The 22,501-nt window shown below is 40.5% G+C and overlaps 1 protein-coding gene across 1 annotated transcript in view; it reads right to left on the bottom strand.

Annotated features, from left to right (window-relative positions):
• Nucleotides 1-22,501, bottom strand: part of Pappa (pregnancy-associated plasma protein A) — a 233,336-nt gene that overhangs the window by 175,833 nt on the left and 35,002 nt on the right. Inside the window, exons 3-4 of the mRNA NM_021362.1 lie at nt 5,323-5,468; nt 523-816 (exon numbers count right to left, since the gene is read on the bottom strand). Coding sequence (NP_067337.1) covers nt 523-816; nt 5,323-5,468 — 440 coding nt within the window. The remainder of the gene's footprint in view (nt 1-522; nt 817-5,322; nt 5,469-22,501) is intronic.

Raw genomic sequence — 22,501 nt, 5'->3', positions numbered from 1 at the left:
AGCTTTTTCTCCAGCCTCCAAGATAAAATGAACTTATGAAAATTATATTTATCTACTGAAGACCCCAGTTAAATAAAATGCTTCAACAATCCACTAGTGTAGAACAGGAAAGCTAAAAAACTAGGAGTAACCTTTCAGACCACGTAGAAAGTTTTTTGTTTTTATTTATTTATTTTGTGTGTATTTCTTTTCTTTTCTTTCTTTCTTTTCTTTTTTTTTTTTTATTTTTATTTTTTTAAGAAAGCAGAGGTAGAGAGCAGATGACCCACAGCATCAGTCCCCTGTAGTTCTCCCTGGATTTGCTGGTTTTGGTTTCAACCATCTGGTATACATTCACGCATAACATCTCTCTTGTACTTCAGAAATGCTCATGAATTAGATGTTATTCTGATTGCTTGGAAAGAAAAGTCTCCATCTTAGTAAAATGAGCAGTTAGTTCAAGGCTAACCTGAACTAGGTCCCAAGTCTGACATTTGGTCCTGTGTCAAACTGGGCTACAATCAGGGATGTGTTGGACCCTACCTGCGTAGCTCATGAAGTTGTTGTAAGGAGTGTTGAAGAAGCCATGAAAGCCACAAGTGTCATTCCCTGGTCCAGGGTCTCCACAAAACTTGTGTTTGGGGGCTGGGTTGGTATCATTGCAGAGGTCTCCAGTTTCAAATGAAGGCTCTGTCTCCATGCAGGGATCACTGCAGGACTGGATTTCTGAGATGCCACGGAAGATGTGATAGAGGCCCAGGCTATGCCCAATCTCATGAATCATGGTGTGGGTGTGTCCGGGAATGCCATAGAAAGATGGGTTCAAGACAATACCGCCTTCAAGGAGAAAACCAGAGCATTAGGCAACTGTCTGTTTCAGGCTAAAAGAGCCCATAAGTCAATCAAAGAGAAAAATATGCTACTTACTTAAACTGACAGTCTACTTTACTCTATGACCCTACAGTTCCTGGGTTGTCAGAACTCTGCTATGAGTGACTGGTTACCAGAACTGATAGGAGTATCACAAATCACCTTGCATCATGCTTGAAAAGGGAACATTACCCTTTCAGAGGAATTGCACTTGCCTAAACTGAACCTGAACTGATGAAAACACACTATTTTGGTAAGGACTGTGATCTCTGGCCTGAATGGACTTTCTTCTGTAACCTATACCTTAGATTGTAGTATATGCCAGGTGTCACATTTGTTTCAAATCCTGCTATATAGATAAATGCCTCAAACAGATTCACACTCCTCAGCTCTGGCTTTCATTTTGCCTTCATTAACCCTGTTACACCCTGCAACTTGATTACTATCTTTGAATCTCCTGCCTTCATCTCTAATGCTCTAAAAGCAAGGGCATTCAGGAAAGTCAGCCATGGGTTGTACTCTACTAAAAGATTGCTTATAACAGCAATTGATGTTTCTTGACTATTTATTATGTGTCCTCAGATACTGCAGATAGTCATTAAGGAGGACAGCTCCCATTATCATATCATAACTTAAACATAAAGACATTCATTCATAGAGAGCCTAAAGGACCCACCCCTGCTTAAGAGAAGTGTGACGGTGGAATCTGAAATCAACATTCTTGGGTTGAGTCTAGAATATAGTATCTGATTGTCTTGGTGAGACTTGATTGTCACCTTGACTAAGTTCAGGGTCATCTGAAAGGAGAAACCTTTACTGATGCATTTTCAGGATGAGATTTGTCTACGAGCATGTCTTTGAGGGATTCTCTTTATTATTAGTTTATGCAGGAGGGCCCAACCCACTCTGGGTGGCACCATTCCTCTGGTAGGTTGGCGTGGGTAATACAAAAGCTAAGCATGAACTAGTAAGAGAGGAAGCCAGAGAAGAAGTCAGCAAGCAGCAGTCCCTCATGCTATCTGCCTTCAGGTTCTTGTCTCAAGTTCAAGCCCTGACTTCCTTCGAAGATGGATTGTGACCTGGAAGCAAAAACCAAATAAACCCTTTCCTCCCTAAGTTGCTTTTGGCCTGAATGATTTATTACATCAACAAAATGTAATTGAAGTACTGATTAAATATGTGTTGAATATTTGATGAATGATAACACATCTTTAAAAGCATTGTGAGAAATAACTAATTAACTTCCAAGGAGGTTGAGTAACCCCTGACAGATATGAAATAGCTACTTATTGTCTACCTAACAAAGTATATAGAACAAAGTATATAGAAAATACTTATAAACCTAGCAGAAATGAGTTTGTACCCTAACTCTGCCCTGTAGCATCAGGATTTGCATTTTCAAAAGAGACCTGGGTGACTCATCTGCCTGCTCTGTATTGAGAAATAAATGACTATGCCTCATGTCACCAAAAAGAGAACATCACAGAGTTTGTAAAACTAGAACCAACTTCAGTGGAAGCAATTAACAGTACTTGTTCCCTGTGCATCTTAGACACTGGCATACAGGTTGCTAGGAAAATATTTAAACTTTAAAGCCTGGAAGTGTTTAAGAGAAGGTTAAAACTTAGGTATGAGAGCCTTGGAAGCAGAGGTGTTAAGTGTCTCATGGAGGAAGGACAAGGCACTAATGTATTGTACAGTTGAAATGGCGTGCTCAGAGCAGATGTAAGGCAAGTTTTGTCTCAGACTAAATTGCTTGGTCTGTCCTCAGGCACATGGAGTCTACAAATTCTTAATTGCTTGGAGACTTCTTACACAAAGATAAAAATGTGTGTGTGTGTGTGTGGTATGTGTGTGTGTGTGTGTGTGTTGACAAAGTCAGGCAGAAGAAGGAGGAAAAGAAATTAAGACAGGAAATCTTTCTCCATTATTTTCTGTCAGTCATAATCTGAAAAGTAATGCCTTTACCACCCAAGGCTTTTTCCAAGGATAATGGTGTAACAGCAGGAAAGGAGGGCTAAAAAATATGGTTCTAATAAATTGTGTTAGATTGAGGATACTGTACTGGAGTTGCTTATGATCAACTGCATTTAGGATGGAGAGCTGGCAGCTTGCTGGCCAGGGGAGGCAGCATGGCATTGCTAGTAGTATTCCTACCTCACACTGCTCTTGTTTCTCCTAAGAAACAGACTTGTTTCTCTAGGAAGCTCTAAACTAAGCATCTACAACAGTGCTAATGGCCCACAGTCTTTTTACAAAGCCTTGCAGATAAGAGAGGCAGCGCCAGCCTAGGAATGGTGATAGGACAGCAAACTAAATATCCAGCTTGGCTCTGTTCATTCTACACCAACTGACCCTTTCCTACAGAATGACAGCACTTGCCCCTGAGTCCTGTTTCACTGCTTCTCTTAAAAAGGTGAAATAGCTCGAGCCTGACATCATCCTGAAATACTATAACATGCTATAGATTTACAGCCTCTTCCATTTCTGGCCTTGAGCCAGGCTCTGACATTTATGAAATCATCAGGAGTATTTCTCTTTAACTTTAGAAGCCCTACCCATTTGTCAGCCATCCCCAGATGCTGATCAGGAATCTTCTGGATGCTATTTTAAAATAAGAGCAAATTTCACAGCTTAGAAAGACCCTGGGAGGCTATCTAGTTAACCTGCATCTTCAACATTTTAGGCAACAAATCCAAGAACAGATTCTTATAAGGCCATCCATCTAAGACTGAGAAAAGCCAAGCCTTTGCCTCTACTCCAGCATCACCTTCCTAAGCCATACCAAGCATGTGATAAGAGGAAATCATTTTCAAGTTTGTATTAGTTGTATGAGTTCTCCTGCTCACAACCTATCCATGTCCGATGCCTGTCTATCTATCCATCACTTATCTCAGATTTCAGGGTTTCCTGATTTAAGCATTACAGACATTTTAGAGCATCCAACTCTTTGTTGAGACCACGGTGGAATATTTGATTTAATCACCACTACTTACTAGATGCCCATAGCATGCCCCATTTGTAATGACCAAAAGTGAAAAGAGTTCCTTAGAAGGTCAGACTTGACTCGGTGGATGATACATTTATTTGTACATATATATCATTTAGAAAAAAGTGTTCTCTCTCTCTCTCTCTCTCTATATATATATATATATATATATATATATATATATATATATATATATGTATATATATATACATATATATATATATATATATATATATATATATATATATATATATATATCTGCCTCTCTCCCCTCTCACTTCTTTTCTCTCTTGTCTCTAACACACTCCAGCTTCACACTTCTAGAAATAATAGAGAACTAAGCCCATAATTCAATTTATCACAGTTTTCTTCAGCTGAAGTTATAGATTTCACCATCTTCTAATTAACCAGAAGAGTAGCTACTAGACTCTGGGTTACTATTGACCATCCTCAGCTGAGAGTACACCCAGCAGGGCCATTCTGCTGAGCCTAGGAATTCTCAAATCATGAATCTCACAGAGTCATCAGAACTCATTGTTGTAAACAATGAGAGAATGTTATGAGGGAAAACTGCTAAACCTACTGTAGTGCCTTTCTCAGTGGAATATTAGAATGGTTATTTAAAATAATTATCTTTAGTGAAGTGTAAATAAACCAGAGAGCAGCTTTTCTCTTGTTACTCTTAAGTGGGGGAAAAAAAGGTAGGACAGGAAGTAATTGTAAGACTCCTGTATTATGGAAACATATAGATAGCTGGGAACATTAAAATAACACAATTGAAATTTGTGCCTCTACTATAATTTCAAGTCTACATAAATAAAAATGTTCTCTCTACATATTTATGGACATGTTCTGGACAAGAATACAGAAGAAATAAAAATTCAAAGAACTGTAATTTTTTCTATAACCACTGGTTCAGGAATGATTGCCATGTCTGAATTCTAAAGAGTACCCTGCACAAACTGATGTGATGCTTATGAATATACATAATTTAAATGTCAGAAGGTTCCCCTAGGTTTTTGGTGGACAGAACCTGGAGGGAAAGAAGTCCCTATATATTGTGTTCCTATTGTTTCTTTGGTATCTTTCAGGATTGTCTTAGCCCAGCTATGCCAGATTAATGTGGTTTCCAGGCCAAGAAATCTGCATGAATAAGAAGAAGGAGGTACAAGAAGAATGTAGTTTCTGGATACAGGAGAAATTTGAACTCTAATTGAGGCTTCCTCACTACTTGTATAACCTTGGATAAACCCTTCATGCTCTCTGGGTCTAAGAGTTTTTCCCATCCAGAAAGCCAGTTCCTTCAGAGGATTGCTTGATTGCCAGAGGTAGCATCAGAGATACTAGCATTATGTGAATTAAACTAACAAATGAATTATTCCCACCACTATTGCCTGCACCATTATGGTTATTCTGAAGTCTTCCTCACACTGAGATCCAAACTATTACGCTAAGTTCCTTCTGAAGAAACTTCTAAAACTCACCCAAGTGCATTAGGGCTTCCTTGTCCCATGGCCAAGTTGCCACTCCTGCCAACTCCTCCTCTGAAGAGTTTGCAAAGAAAATATTGAGATGTGTTGATCCGTCCAGTCTAAGAATGTTCTTTAGCTCATTAACATCCAAGTAGGCTCTGAAACATACAAGTGAGTTTGGCTGTTATCATTTGTCCCACAAAGTATTGTGACTACAGCAGGATCTTCCCCACATAATCAAGAGCTCTTACTCTGGACACAGTGGCTAAACCCTTTGTAAGCATCATATCATTGCATTTCTCTGAAAATGTTTTTTTTTTCACTTTACTGAAAGAAAACCAAATTAAATTAGCTATGAATAGTTGGTTCCAATTTTGAATCTGGATGTGTTGAAAACCCAATGTTTATATTTTTAAGGACTATGATATTTTGACTAAAGAGGGGGCAACCTAGAAGAATAGACTGGGAATGCAGAGCATGAATGAAATAATATGTCTTGGCTTCTCTCTCATTCATTCACTAGGGGCCTTGGTCATCTACTTGGAAAATGGGGAGATGCAGTAGGTAGTGTTATTTCTACATTACTCTTGTAAGGAAGCATTGCAGGTTTTTGTTTGTTTGTTTGTTTGTTTTTGTTTTGTTTTGTTTTTTGTTTGTTTTTTGTTTTTGTTTTTGTTTTTGTTTTTTCTGAGAAATGTGTAGTTCAATGTTTTAAAATAAGTCATCCAAAGATGTGGTGCTGGGGTTCAATGTTAATGCTCGATAGCTCGGAAATGTATTCTCTTCCCACAAAGGCATCATGCTGCCACCCATCGACCATTCAGCGTTCTGTAAAAATCTATTTCATTATGTGCAAAATAGACTAAAGATGTTTTGGGCTTAAGGTTGCTGTCATGTCTAGAGGTGGTCATATTTTGGAAAGGAATTAACTCTTCATGCTATAGTGGTTGTCTTTTCAATGTGGGGAGAAATTTGTTGGTAAGAGATTTGGCAAAAGAGAGGGAAGAGAGAGGGGGAAAGAGAAAGGAAAAATTAAAGAACAGTGTCAAAAAGTGAGAGACAAGACAGAGAGAGAGAGAGAGAGAGAGAGACAGAGACAGAGACAGAGACAGAGACAGAGAGAGACAGAGAAGCAGAGAGACATTGAGATCAAGCTATGAGTCAGAGAGAGGGAGGTTTAAAGAAACACATATTCTGTGTGCTTAAGAAATAGTAATCTTGGATTATCTGATAATAGCCTTGACAGACTCACTCACCAGAGCAGAAATGCTAAGTATGGGAAGCTGCCTCTGCTCTCTGCTTTGGTTGAACATATATGCTATTCTGTGCTCATTTTCATTGCTACCTCCTCTTGACTCTTGTCTGTCATCCTGATTTTTAGGAATCCTTATGAGTAGCTGACAGTCATTGTTGGATAGGGTTAGAAATGTGTTCATGTATTTCTGTTGACATACACCATGTACCATCTTCTTAAGTTATCTGAGTATAGAGAAGATGTCTTGTTCATCTCTTGATACCTAGTTTTCAGCTCAGGGTGTTGTATCAGTGAGCCTGTCATAAAAACTGATAGCATTGACTTTAAATTGGCCAGCATTGAAGCTAAAATGCCTAGGTCCTGGTCTCAGGGTTAGTGTTTGCTGACTCACAGGCTTCATTGACTCATCATGACCCCAATCTGAAATATATGACAGCCACTGCATTCTGGCTACTCCCGTCATAGGTCTCTATGAGGCCAAATGTCCATATGATCTTCATTTTGATGACTAGTCAGACGAAAAGATTACAGAGGTAGCAAACACAGGCTATCGTGGATAATTTTGGGGATAGAATTATAAGTTAAAATACTGACTCACCTTCCTTTTTAAGATGACCCCAGCCCATGGGGAAGAGAAAAATAATGCAGAGAAAAGATTGAGAATACAGTGGAGCCTAGATTTTTTCTTGGAGCAACTCTCTCTCTCTCCCTCTCTCTCTCTCTCTCTCTCTCTCTCTCTCTCTCTCTCTCTCTCTCTCTCTCTCTCCCTCCCTCCCTCCCCCCTCTCTCTCTCTTTCTCTCTCTCCCTCTCTCTCCCCCCTTTTCCTTCAATGGCCTCTTAGACATAAGAGAAACACTTGATTAGAGAAAGACACCTCTGCATCAATAATCTGAGATGAAAAAGTTTCAAGAGAGGAAGACACACACTGGAAGAGGAGACATTTTAATTGGTTGTTTATTCAGTGGTAATTGCAGAGCCAATGTTTTCAAGAGGTGGTATTCATCCTAGCCCAAAGCAGAAATGTGGGTTGTTGGATCTTCTCCCTGGCTCGATTGTAGGGCTTTCTCATTCCTGGGAAGCCTCCATCTCCCAAAAGGGGTTAGGCTATTGGACCCACTGGCCTTTCTCCTCCCTGTCTCTCTTGTTTGGGGGAATCCACCCAAAGGGAAAAGTAGCTTTGTTACTAAAAGATTTCCCTGTAGACTGAGGTCTTCCACCAATGTGGAGCTAAGCTGGATGTCTCCCAAAGGCTTCAAGGAAGCCTTTGAACACATGAGTTTGTGTGGCTCTTTATTATATCCATCTGCTAATCTCTTGAAGATGATGTATTTTCAGTTTTCACTTTAGGCAGTAGACAGAGGAGAAGGCACCAGAACCAGAAAATTTAGAAGGAAGATTATAGTATAGGTATATTTAACTCGAACAAAAGAAAACGATGTTCTTTTGCTCTTGACTTTCTGTTTTGCAACTATGGAAAGACTAGTTTGGATATGGTCCTCAGTTCATGGCACAATTTGGGAAGCTTTGAGAAGTGATGAGACTAGCTGGAGAAAAGAGATTACTGAAAGGGCACTTGAAGGTTGTACCTGGTCCTTTTCCTTTTCTTTGCTTTCTGCTTGCCATGAGGTAACCAGCTCTCTTCCACCACATGTGCCCGCTTCCTGATGCTCTGCCTAAGCAGTAGGAGGCCAAGCAACATGGAGTTAGCCCTGCAATGCTATGGACTAAAATGAATCTTTTCGACTATAATCTGCATCTGTCAAGATATTTTGGTCATAGTAATAAGAAAAGCAACTAACACATTAGCCACGTACATGTATTTCAAATTTGACAAAATTATTAAAAAGTAACTTCTACCTTCTAGAAGAAAACAATATAACTCTGAACGCTGTTCACTAACTTACACATTGCTAGTGTTACACCGAGGAGGGCAGAGAGACCCAAGGCTGTGTATAGCCTGTTAGCTCTGAGACAGGTCAGTACAAGGGTAGAACATACAATACAGCTTCCCCATTTCTAGTCTCTTAATCCTCCTCCTGAAGTGAAGCTGCCAGTTCCCTTCTGCACAGTTCTCCAAGTCTCAGGTTCCAATGTCTCTTTCCCAATGTCTTTTTCCTCTTGCAACTTCAATTATGCAGAGTGGCACAGTTTCATTACCCAGAGCCCCATGTGTGTTTTCTATGTATAGCTCCTCCTTAAGCATATCTGTGATCGTCCATCTTCTGTTATACAATATACCTTCCTGAATTGTAATCATGTAAAATCTTCCCCCTATGAAGAAGTTTGGTACTCCATATATCCTATCCTGACCACTTTCAACCATATTTCATAGATCAGAGACACTACTTCTCGTGAGTGTTAGAGAGACTAGAGACACACTGAGTGATATACCTGCTCCATTGACCCACCTGGCATTATATGAAACCTAGAAGGTGATATTGACTACTGGAGGGGAACTTGTAATAAAATTAATAAAGTTGTATAAAGTTGTAATTAGTTAGTGTTGTGATCAATACTCCAAACTCATCATTACCAGTAGCTGAAAAGAAGGATATGAACACTATTTTTAACTCTAATCTTTATTATTCTGGTTTGTGTTTTATTCATATTTTGAGCACCCATCTAATTCATGAGACTATGGGCTTCAAACAGTTATGTTCAAAATCATTGTAATTTCTGTGCCTCTTGAAACCTTCCTCAAAAATACACAGAGAGAAAGTAAGGATTTGAAGCTATTGGGCACTTGTCCTTTGAATCACATAGCATCAAACAAGAGCAAGTAAGCTCAGGACTCAGGGAAATGAGGTGATCTGCTTGAGGTCTTATATCTCTGAGAAGGATAAGGGTTAAGAATCTAGCTGTGGATCTGATGCTCCGGGCTTATATACATGTGATCTTTGATGTCAGAACCTTTAAGTTGGTGAGTGAGATCACCTCTTGCTTCAGGTAGGAACAATTCCTTGTAATGCTGTATAGCTTGGAAAACTGATCATGATAGGGACGGTGGCCACCCCTCATCTCCCTGCTCTGGACAGCCCCATGGAGAACTTGCATGTGTATTTAACCACATCTCACCTCGCTACATACAGCCTGCTTCATGCTCTGTAGCTTAAAGTCTGCACCTCTTCAATGAGCATGTGAACTACATCGCTGCTGTCCAGCTCACAGCCTACTAAAAGCTAAATGCACAGAAAGCAGATACATACATAAAGGAAAAGAGTCACCAAATCTTTGTCACTAAGAAATGCTTTCCTGAATAAGTTGAGAACCTTATATTTTTTGATTGCAAACATTTTCATAACCTTAAATTAAACAAAATAGGATCAAGACAGAAAGTACTTGAAGTGTTCTCAAACACATTTGACCACAATCACAGGCCCCCACTCCTGCCACATCCTCCATTTTTGCCAAAATACCACTAATAACACAACCAACCGTGTTTAGAAATGGCAATCTATACAGGAATGCCCCTGCTAAACTTAGGTCCCCTCCCCAAAAGCTGTGTTTCTTTTCTTCCTGCACATCTCATGCACCTGGATGCCACAGTGAAGGTTGTGGGTCCCCAGGAATGTCTGTTTCAGGGGGCCCAGCCCTGATTGCCATGGCGCCCAGACTTTACCCCTTTGCCAGAACTGCATTTCAAAGCCATGAGTGCAGTTCTGGAGGGAGATCAAAGCTCTCTCAACTCAACTGTCATTAGAATATTTTCTTTATGCATCTCACTCGCTAGTTAGTGCCAACAACATATTTCCTAAATGCACTGGCCTGAGATGGTACAACTCTGTAATAATCTGAATGAGAGAGCTGTCAGGGCCTGTTTTATTGAAAGAAGCAAAAGGGAACCACATTCAAAATGCAAAACAACAACAAAGCCCTTACATGAAATCATGGGAAATAATCTGGGAAAGACCAAGGTTCTTCAGTGCTAGAAGCACAGTCGATTGGTATACCTATTTATCCCTTTGAATGGAGAGTGGTCAGAGGTATGGCTCACAGAAGCCCAGGTCAAATCTCATGTGCTCTGATTTTTATTCAGATTTAAAAGCAGGTCACCTTTCAGATGACTTTCTCTTTGCACAAATGAGAGTGTTATTCTCCTATATTGCTCCTTGGGCTTTTGATGGGTGCAGGCTGGTCACAGAGGACGGTGCTGGACATGTGCAGGTGACCTCAATTTGTGAAGCATTTGTCTGAGCTGAGAGTGGGCCAAGCTAAAAACAGTTCTTTTGGGTTAAAAGAACAAGAAGCAGATAGCTATTTTAAGACGGACACAGAGGGATTCGACTCCTTCTTCTTCTGTGCTGTGGCCCTCTGACCTCAAACACATGTTTCTATCTCTTTGACACTCAATTTCCTCACCTGTAAAATGGAGATTATAATATACAACATAGATGGAAACATCTAAACTTCAGCATGATGGTGTATCAGAAAGTAACTAGCAGAGCAGCCAACTCATAAGGCCCCAAGATGTATTGTTCTCTTTTGAACTTGCTAGTGAAGTTAAAGGGCCCATCTCCCATTGACTAGCGTTCCATCAATGACCCTGGCTCTGAACACTTTGTCAGTGTATGTATTCCCCTTCCTCACCCGAAGGGTCACCCTGTTTCTCCAGCTCACAAAACAAGGTTCAGTCTCAGCACTGTCCAGTTCCAAATTTCAATTGCAGCTTGCCATTTCCAAGGAACTCCATGGATTCATGAACCGCTACTTCACTTTCAAAACACACCAAACCATTTGAAAATGATTATCAAATATAAAGATCAAAGCTACACAAGGCAAGCCATCAAAGCAAGATAAACCTCAGAATGTTTATTGCGTCCATATTCTTGTTCCAAATAACAAGCTTTCTCCAAGCTGTGACCAGTTCTAAAACCTGAATTTTGCGTTTTATCCCAAGGGCCCAAATGATCTGGAATTTATTTTCCTGCTTAGTTTCATCATTATAAATGGCTAAGTTTGCCTCTCCTCTTTATCAAAAGACACATGCACACTTCTTGGAGTGTATATTAAATTTTTGGAACCTTGAATGTTTGCTTTCTGAAATGATAGTTTTTATATGGAAGTTTGACCCCTAGGCAAGAAAAATATAACAGCAACAAAGATAATTGAAAAACTGGCTATTCTTTCACTCACTTACTGAACAAGACATTCTTTCATTAACTCCTCGGTTTCCTCCCTCCATTCCTGGCCTTTATCCTTTCTTTGCATCACAACTTCCTTCTTCTCTAGTCACTCAATCATTGGTTCCAACTTCCATCTATCAACATTCATTGAGATTCTACCATACACTATAGCTAGAAACTGGTCATAAAAAATATGGAAATAGAAAAAAATTTATACTGTAAAAATCTAGAGGTTTTATGAATAAAATAAAATAAGCAGATGATAATAACACCAACAAAAACAACACACTGAGATAATGAATAACTTTAGGGAGGTCTCTGTCTACTAACTCTGCTAATATACTTTCAAAACAGTATCCTTTTGACATTCTACAGAACTTATAACTTCTGATTGAGAGTTTTTCCTGTGTACATGTGAAGATACTATGACCAGGTGAGGTGAGTGTCATGATGAGTCCCTAATGGATGTAATGGACAGCATGTGAATATTTAGATTAGAGGAGGTGTTATATTGATCCAAAGAATGGAGGGGCAGTAGAGCATTGATCAGAATTTTGGCAGTAGAGGGTTGATCAGAAATTTGGATTGTTTATTTTTAAAATGAGATAAAATTAAGTAGAAGTTTCTAATCTTCACAAAATAAAGAAGGCATTCAAAAATAGTGTCTCTCATCACAAAAGGTACCTGAGTGGCAAGAATGTTCACAGAATAAAAACCTCTACTCTTCCAATGGATAAATTTTATTCAGAATTACATAGCTGCTATTTTTTTCATCTTTTAACTTTTTGAAAATCAGCTTTAGACATGACTTGGGTAGAAGAGCAGTGCAGGAACGCCCGATTCTTATCCAGGTCAGCTACATGTATTGGATTATGACTCAGGCCTCAGGACTCCACCAGGTCTAGAAGCCATCGTGTTCATTCTCAGAACCCAGGTCTTCAGAACACCATCTATTCACATTGCCACTTACTTGTAGATACTTTTAACATGGTAGCTTCATGCCTGGCTTTGTGTACTGTTCAATGTTGTGTAGCCATGGCTCAACATGGCACATGGTAAGTACATGCTCATTCACTCATAGACAAATGGTTCTCTCTTCCCCCAGGCTTTTCTTACAGTTAGGAAATATTTCTTTGATAGTACCAGGAGCTCAGAGTTCACTTATATTCAGAGCAGCCCATAAAATTTGAAGCATCCTTGGCTACATGAGAAAACACAACACCTTGAAGCATAATATTATGTTTAAAAAGTACCATTACAGCAATATGGCAATTTGTGTCAAACTATTGCTTTCACAAACACAACTATGGAGATCTAGGCTCCACAGCTTTCTCTTCCCACCATCTAACTTCCTTCCTGTAGAACTTAAACCACAATTGATAAATAGTACAGCTGACCACATTGAAAGAAATATGCATAGCTCAATAATGGCCCTGGGGTTTGTCTTTCTCATTGAAATATACAATTAAACAAAGACAAAAAATATGTGTTTCATGAGTTGTAGTGGCCATGCTATTTTAGGTACAAGAAGTTATTCCGATCCTGGGTGCTATGGCTCTAGTTTTAGCCATGTGTGCCATATAACACATGGGAAGGCTAGCTAAATAACACTGAATTTAGGAAGGATAAATCAAGAATTATATCATCACCAGTAGTTGTCAATAAGACAGCATCTGGAATTTAGTCTGGACTGTGGTTCCATATGAATCACATAATCTTTTTTTTTTTTTTTTTTTTTTAAGTACAATGATATGGAATTTTAATGAATGAATATTTTTTTTTCTCCTTTTTTTTAATTTTTTTCCATTTTTTATTAGGTATTTAACTCATTTACATTTCCAATGCTATACCAAAAGTCCCCCATATCCACCCACCCCCACTCCCCTGCCCACCCACTCCCCCTTTTTGGCCCTGGTGTTCCCCTGTACTGGGGCATATAAAGTTTGCAAGTCCAATGGGCCTCTCTTTCCAGTGATGGCCGACTAGAATCTTAGGCAAATAACAAGTGTATTTGAAGTGAGAATAATGCAATCACAACAGTAGGTGTAGCTCTCTGTTGGTGACCTTTAACAAACCTAACAACTTTTCCATATTTTGTCTTTCCTGGAGTTAAAGGAGAGATGACTTTCACAGGGTCATATGACCACAGAGTTCAAGTTTGGAGAAAGGATACTGGAAAAAGGACATTGTATGTGAAGCTCTTTGAAAGAACCATTTAAGTAGATTGTTTTGAAAAAAGGATTCTACATTTAGAGGTTGACGAAAAATGAAGTAGAAAACAGGATTTCCCAGGTGTCACCACTGAGATTCAAGGGATATTAACAGGGTTTTCAACTTGCTTCCTTTCCTGGTGTGCTGAACACATTGAACCTAATTAGATATAGGAGCTGGGAAACTCCCTGAAAGAGGGAACTGTCTCTTATTTTTCTAGTCACATTAGTGTCCACCTTCAACTTCACTTGTGCCTTTTAAAGTCATCAAAATCTTTCATTTGTATCAGGACATCTATCATCTGCTAATCAGCCTTAGTGCATAGGAACCAGAATTGCAAAAGCTGATTTGAGTTGATCTTGGTCTAACAAAGAGTAGACATTGTTGTTTCCCATTTTACATACAATGAATTTTAAATAAGAATGAAGAAGTGTCAGACTTCATGCTGGCCACTGTATTACTGGAAGAATCCAGTTTCCTTCTTCTTTGTGTATGGCCAAACCGCAGGCAAATTGTTTTTCTAACAGGAATCCACTTGGGAAAAGACTTCCCTTGTGCATCTCCTCCGCCCTGTGTAGGACCCAGAGACACTTCATGCTTCTGTGGTGTTAGAGTTACCATTGCCCTCTATGGCCATAAAAAACAAAAAAAGTTCAGTAGTCAGAAGCCACGTTCAAGCCTAAGGGCTGTGGTTGACTGTCTGAACTCACAAAAGTCTGGAATTACAAACACCAGAAACATAAAATGGAGACAGTGTTCTCCCTGCTGTTTTACCACCAGACCACTAACACAACCTAGAGCACAGAGAAGAGAAGGGCAGAGAAGCAGAGAGTGAAGAGAAAAAAAAAAACCAAAAAACCCAGAAGGAGGTTCTCAACAGTCCTGTAAACTTACGCTATTTATGCAAACAAACCTAGGAGAAAAAGGTCTCTGTGTTTACATGTTAGTTCCCTAGTTTGGTGTTTACAGAAAGTGAGAGAGAAGGTTTGGAGGCTGGTGATTTGCAGGATGATGCTGAGCTGCAATCACATTAGGAAAGTGCCCCTCCTTCCACTAAAAGGAAATACACTGTTGTTTGTAGATCCAAACTTCCCTCCGCAGCCTCATTGGCTGTGTTTCCTAACTGGAAGGGAATTTGACCAAGTGCTGAGGCTGTCATGGGCTGTCAGTGTCACCAGTGGATTGAGAGAGGGAAAGGAGAGTGCTGAGTTTGCCAAAGTTATGATGGAAAATCCCCAATAGTCTCCTACTGAGGCCTTCGAAAGGGCACCCAGTATTCCCATCTGTCCAGGGAACGGCAGATGGCAATGAACACTGAACCTCAGAAAGGGGTAAGAGACAGAGCCTCCAGATCCTGTCATACTAGAAGCTCCACAGTGCTGGTCTACCTGTGACCAGGAGGCAGCTTGCAGGGTTTGCTACTGACATCATGATGGGCATCTTTCTTACCTTCAGTTCCTTGACTTCACAAATACTCAGTGAGGCTCAGCCTCAGCCCCTGACATGCCTTTTTTTCTTTGTTCAAACTGTACAGTCTTAGTGTGGCATGCTCTGCTGCTTATCTCTCCAGAAGAGGAATACATTAGCATTTAGTATGGATAAGGCTCTTAGAACTGAAAGATAAAATCTAAAGAAAATATGGAACTCATAGCTGCAAAAAGTCAAACGGTAGCAGTGACGGATTCAAACATCGCTGACTCTTATTCCAGCCTCAAAATTCTAGTAAGAGGTTTTAGAATTGAGAAACAGGTGAGCGTAGGATATGGAGGGAAGACATCACATTTCCCAGGGAAGGGAAATTCCTAAACAACAGCTGGAAACTCATTGTTATGTGTAGTGCTCATGTCATGCCAGGTGTTACCCCAAAAGGTGAATCGTATGCTATGGTGGCACTCCATCAAACCTAAACAGTGAAGCAGACTGTTCCTTGTATCCTGATGTCTCATAGAAGGCAACTACATAGAGCTACAACCATATCAGATGGATTAGTGGAAGCATACTCTAAATGTGCGTGGTGTCTCAAACTTGCTATTTCACCCAGCTCACTGCTTTGAGCTTCCTGTTCTCCTAATGTTTCAGAGCCCTGGATAGTCTCTGTTCATTATAATCTCCCCTGTACCATCCTTTCAATGACTAAAATGGTACAGTGTTCTCAGGTGGAAACGCCGATGGAAGGTGAACTTTACTTGGTTTCAAGGAAACTCAAGATTACATTAGAGACAATTAGACTAGGCACATCAGTGTGTCTGCTCAGGTTTACTGTATTTCAACATTAAAGCAATCATAGTAAGAACATCTCAGTAACATCCACCAAACATGCATGTGCCTCTGCAGGACCATTGTCAGCACTGCATGGAGTAGATTGCGAGGCAATATGTCTTTTAATACAGATAGTCATTTGGGGTAATTGTCAAATAAACTAGTGTACAAAGTGGATAAGTTTGATATAAGTGATGTGGTCTTTACATAACAGCACCAGTTCTGTGGCCAGTGCTTAAAAGAAAGTATTTTAAGAATGAAAGTAATCTGGCTAAATGCTCTCAGTTTGTATATTGCAGTTTGCTCCAGTCTTTGTTAGGAGCCTGTTGGAATGCAGTCTCTGTGAAATAAGTGCTGACAGGCAGGCAGTCTGTCTATGTGCATGGAAGAAATGGGACGAACACCTACCATACCTACTATGTGCCAGATTCAAAACCAAGTGTTTTATACTAGCGACTTTAATTTATGTTTTATGACATGTCACAAGATAGCTGTTATCACCTATTTTTAATGGATGAGAAACCACCAACTCTTACTGAACAATGAGCCAAGGTCAAACAACTAGGGCAGAGTGGAGCCAAGATTCAAACCCTGGTCAGTCTCCAGTGTGCATATTTTTTCCACTACACCAGTCCTGACTCCTGTTATTGCTGTAATGAATATTAGTCACGTTAAATAAACCCTGATATTCTGATTATAAGATTCCAAGTAATTTCTCTTACAGGATTACTGGAAAAGAATGAACGAAGTTACTGAAAAAATAAAAAACAGCACAACAATGATCTTTTTCATCTGCAAACTGGTTAATGTTTCCCAGGACTCCCTGTTATATTACTTTTATATGAGCCTCATGGCCACATAAAATAATATATGATGTGTGCCATCAAATATTATTTCTTTCAGTAGATGTGAAAATGGAGACTTGGAGTTTAAGAGACTGGCCCAAGATTGCATAGCTAAGAAACTGCCCAGCCAAGGACACAGTGTGTTTCTCCTGAATTTCTATTTCTTCCTAATCATGCTGATTCTTTGAGATGTGCAATTGAGGAACAAATTGGAGCATCTACATACATGGAATGCCAACTAGCCCTTTTCTGCTCTCTGCCTCCCTCTTCCCATCTCAGCCTCAGTTGCTCTGCTGCGCAACCTGTCCCTTCTCCCCGTCTTTTCTGTCATTGCCAAGCCTGACTATACTGGGAGCCTCTTTTGTCTCTACCACATCATGAAGATTTCTCTAACTTCTCAAAACCCCAGTGGTTCTTCCTTTGCTCAGTTATCATGGGAACTTATGGTCCTGGTATTTCAATTGGAACAAGTCCTCTGCCTTCCCACTCATCCCTGGGATGACTGTGATAACAGGACATTAGAGTGCGGAATGCAAACTCCTGGAAAGACATGAGATTCTGTCTCGAAATCCAGAAGCACCCGTCACTGTGCTCTGGCTATTAAAGACGTCTTAACAAAATATGGGTGATGGGTGAGGAAATAAATATGCTAGATATAACCTTTCACGTCCCCAGCTATCAGCTTCCAAGACATTGGGGCAATTGGTAGTGGGAAGCTTGAGGGACTTAAACAGCCTGGGAATAGGAAATGAGCTGCTGGCATAGTTCTTTGTCCCAGATCAAATTTCTGTTTCTGCTAGAGTTGGGCTGTGTCCCCTCTCCTTTACAGCTTGAGCTCCTTGTGATCAGCAAGAAGGAACTGTCACAAAAAGTCTTCCATATGTCTTTGAGCTCTTATAGTCCTTGATGCCTTGATACCTTGATAACAACTCTTTCAGGCTAAGAGCATCAATGGAGTCAGTAGTGCAAACAAAACAAAACAAAACAAAACAAAACAAAACAAAACAAAACTAAAAGCCAAAAAATTTTAATGGGACTCTGAAGGGCCTAGGCAAGATTGCAGAGATGACTTCAAGATGTAACACTTCTTGTGAGACTTCCAGCCATGTTGACTTTAAAAACTAACAAAGATCCAGCAGATCAAGGATCTTATGCCAGGAGATTACTTTTACATTTAGTAATAACAATAAAAATAATAATGAGAAAGCAAAGAAAGGGAAGGGGAGAGAGTTTATCCAGTAACATACTTCTTTTTGAAAACATGAGGACAAGAGGAAATCCACTGAATGTATCTCTAAACAGCCTGGTCATGGTAATCCTTGTAATTCACATGATGGAGAGGAAGGGAAGTCTAAGTTCCTGCATCTCACTAACCAGTTTGTCCAGACTACTTGGTGAGTTCCAGACCAGTGTGAGACTATCTCAAAGACAAAAAGTTAAAGGTATCTGAGAAATGATACCTGAAGCTGTCCTCTGCACTCTACATATGCATTTTCACATATATTTGAACTCTCACACACAATAAAAAAATAACCTTATACACACCCACCTCCCCTTTGCACCCAAAGCCACATACACACACAAACACACACACACACACACACACACACACACACACACACACACACACACATATACACACACCCCAGACACAAACGATACACACATGAAGGCAAAGAAACATTTCCCTATGAGCCAATAGGGGCAGAACATTGCTTCCCCTCCCCACTCAGTTTATGTAAATAGATATCCACAGTTGCAGATGTAATTAACTCAATGATGCTGTAGGGGTGGGGTGGGGAAGTTGCAGGTTCCAAAGAGGGGAATTGAGAAATTTGTCTCCCAGGCAGACTACTAAAATGCAAAATGTCAATTGTGTACCTGGCTTATCTCTGCCCTAGGAAGAATGACTGAGGTTCACTTGTGATGCCTATCTCTACCTGACTGGTCACATAGAAAGACTAGCCATGCTTATGAAGAATTGAGGATCCCACCTCAGTACTGTGGGGTAGTCCCTTGTAGTAGTAGTACTTGTAGTAGTAGTAGTAGTAGTGGATTCAATAGAACAATTGCTGGTCAGTTTTACCAATGAGGTGATGATGTCACAGGAGCAGCAATTGGATTGACAAGAATGGAATGTGCTATAAATCTAGACTGTTAGAGAAATTGAAGAACAGAAGTGAAAAGAGAAATAAGAGAAGGGGGGAGGGAGGGAGGGAAGGAGGGATGGAGGGAGGAAGGGAGGGAGGGAAGGAGGGAGAGAGAGGGGAGATGGAAGGAGAGAAAGTGATACTGGGTAACAAAATTCTCTGTGAGAAAAAAAGAGAAACTTTTTTTGGTTTACTTTTTTGAATAGGAAGCATCAGCTGACGATCTTTTTATTTTCTTGCTGTTCTTTTCCAGTGGCTAACTTTCTCACTGATTCCCTCTGTGTCTACCTTCTACATGGTCTGTCTTTCTCTCTGCTCTGGACAATTCTGTCTGCTCATCAAGATGCCACTAGCTGTTCTGTACCTCAGGGAAGTGGCCTCTCTGTGTTCCATGAGTAAGTCAGGAGAGAAAGATAACATTGATTCCTCTAGCTTGGCCAGGAGGCTTCTTTCTTTTTAGAAAAGCTACAGCCAGGATTGAAAAGCCTTTTCAGTCCAGCCACAATTCGTAGCTACTACATCTGCCCACTCATTTTCCCTCTACAAAAGAAAAGTTGAAAATGTCTCTTCGTGTTTGATGACCATGAAGGTAAGAGCTAGGGTTACTAGTTCTTTTTAATACTATATACGGCATTGTAAGTAGTTGTCACTTCAAAATCATCCCTCCTTCAATTCCCCTTAACCACTCCGTGTGACTCCGTGTGACTCCGTGTGACTCCGTGTGACTCCGTGTGACTCCGTGTGACTCCGTGTGACTGTACCATCTGCCTCACTCCAGGACTCTGACTGTGACCTCTCTCTCTCTCTCCCTCTCAGGGATGGTTATTCCTGGATGCTCGATGAAATCACCATTCTTCCAGGTAACTGCCTAGTTTTCCCTACATACAATAATTCTCTGTATTTTAAAATCCAATATCAGATGGGATATAGAATGATCTTCTTTTTCTTATAGAGTAAGCATGGTGGTTTAAAGCTAGCTTCCATGGTGCCATAAAAGTGTTATTGCAGCTGATAAAGGAAAAAGACTTCAACCGTCTTACCTAGTTGTAAACTCTGTGAGTTACCAATATGGCAAGATACAATCATGGAAGTGCAACAGTTGTATGGATGTTATGTGAGCAACTAACTAATCCATCCTATAGGAGAAAATGCCAGACTGATACTGCAAACCTGGCTAAGAACTCATGTGTGTGGATCTCCTAGGCCCTAGGGATTAATTTACTATTGCTATGTTTCTAAAGGACATGGTGTCAAACTATTCTCCAAATCTGTAGCCATCTCCTCTCAGGTTCATGAGAGAAGCTTCTCTGAGCATAGGAAGGAATTTAACAAAGAAACTCAAAATTTGCCAAAGTGCAAATAATTGTCTATGGAGTACTCAGTGGCAGATGAAAGGTGTATACCACATCCCTCCCCCTAAGGTTCAGGTACCATCATGGAAGAAGAGAGAGAGATCTTAACACCCAGGTGTCGTGAAAGACTAGAGTGAAACTGTCTTCTAAACATCATAGGACCGCACATGCACTCATGACCTCCCAGCAACTGTGGTTGCCTGCCTATGCATGGGGTAGGGATGGGGGTCATGAGCCCTCACTCCTAGCTAAGGAGCCATTAACAGTTGATGGGGATAGGAGAGTAAGCTTCTTTAAGGGTACAGCCCTTTTTAGGTCAACCACACCCCAGTGAAGGGCAGCACATCCATGAGTATAAGAGAGAGAGAGAGAGAGAGAGAGAGACAGAGACAGAGACAGAGACAGAGACAAGAGACAGAGACAGATACACAGAGAGACAGAGAGATACACAGAGAGACAGAGAAGGGAGGAAAGGAGGAAGAGAGGGAGGGAGGGAACGAGGGAATGAGGGAGGGATCGAAGGAGGGAAGAAGGGAGGGAGGGAGGGAGGGAGGGAGGGAGGGAGGGAGGGAGGGAGGAAAGGATGATGATGAGAAGGAGGAGGAGGAGGGGGGGGGAAGAAGTTGGGATGGAGTAGGGTATGGATCTCATCACAGTTAAGGGGATGAGTGGGTAGTGAGTAATGAATATATTAAAAATATATTCTATGAATATGTGAAATTCTCAAAGAAATAATAAGACTCTTAAAAGATAAAGAGGGGGAAAACTGGTTCAGCAGTTAAGAGTACTTGCTCTTACAGATGATCTGAATCCAGTTCTGAGCATTCATGGGAGATGGCTTATAACTGGCTTCTGTAGTCAAATGCACACATGGTACACACATAATCACACACACAAATAATAGTGATATTTATAACAACAATGACAATAATGTTTAAAACAATCAGAGATAGAAAATCATTAATAATAGATACATAGAAAGAGATGATGGAGAGAAACAGAGAAAGACAGATAGAGAAAAGACAAGAACAGGGAGAGAGAGAGAGAGAGAGAGAGAGAGAGAGAGAGAGAGAGAGAGAGAGAATGAATACCCCGGAAGAGTTTTGTTTGTCTTTGTTCTGTTTTAACTGATTACCTCATTAAAAGTCACGTAAACAACAGCAGCCTGGGCTTCTGTTCCATTTGCCTCTCTCCTTTTGTGCCTTTATCTCTCTCTCTCTCTCTCTCTCTCTCTCTCTCTCTCTCTCTCTCTTTCTCTCTCTCTTTTCTCTTCCCCTCCTCCCTCTCATTTGTCCAAAGTCAAAAAGTGAGTATTTCCCTGAAACCTTCCACAGGTTTCTTTCTGCACACAGGGAGCTGATTCAGCCAGAACCCAATAGCCCCAGCTTAGTCATGATGACACAGGGCCTGGTGGGGCTCACCCTGGGCACACAGTTTTCCCAGGCAGCAAACAAACAGACCCTGGCTTGAGTGGTCACACTGCTGGCACATGGCCGTGCATAGACATTTGGAGCATGCAGTCTCGTGATGAGAAAAGCAGAGGCCTTTGGAATTTGCCAGTGTTGCCTGCTGATTTTGAGTTATCTGGAACCTGGGGCCCCGTGGTCCCTGTACGCTAGCATAGGACTCTGAAAAGGCCAGTTGCCTTTGTTTCTGACTCTTATAGCTATCGGACTATAAGCTTTGTAAAAGCTAACCTGACAGCTAACCAATGCTTTAATGTTACCGAATTGTTCCTTGGATTTAAACATAGTCCCATTCAATGGCTTTAGAATTAGTAAGCCTAGATTTTAGTTTAAGTCTTCCACACTTTAGCAGGATAACTTTGGAAATGTATCCCACCGTCTTTCAGAATCTGGAATTTCTTTAAGTAAGTCAAGGTTGGGGTACCTGCCCCTCAGCCCTTGGCAGAGGCTGAATAATGATTTAACACATGAATCAGAGATGGTTAACAGAGATCGATGTGTGCATGATGCAGATATTCTCATTATTCGT

The sequence above is a fragment of the Mus musculus genome, chromosome 4, assembly GCF_000001635.26.
Source record: "Mus musculus strain C57BL/6J chromosome 4, GRCm38.p6 C57BL/6J".
Taxonomy (NCBI): domain Eukaryota; kingdom Metazoa; phylum Chordata; class Mammalia; order Rodentia; family Muridae; genus Mus; species Mus musculus.
This window is presented reverse-complemented; position numbering and strand designations above follow the sequence as displayed.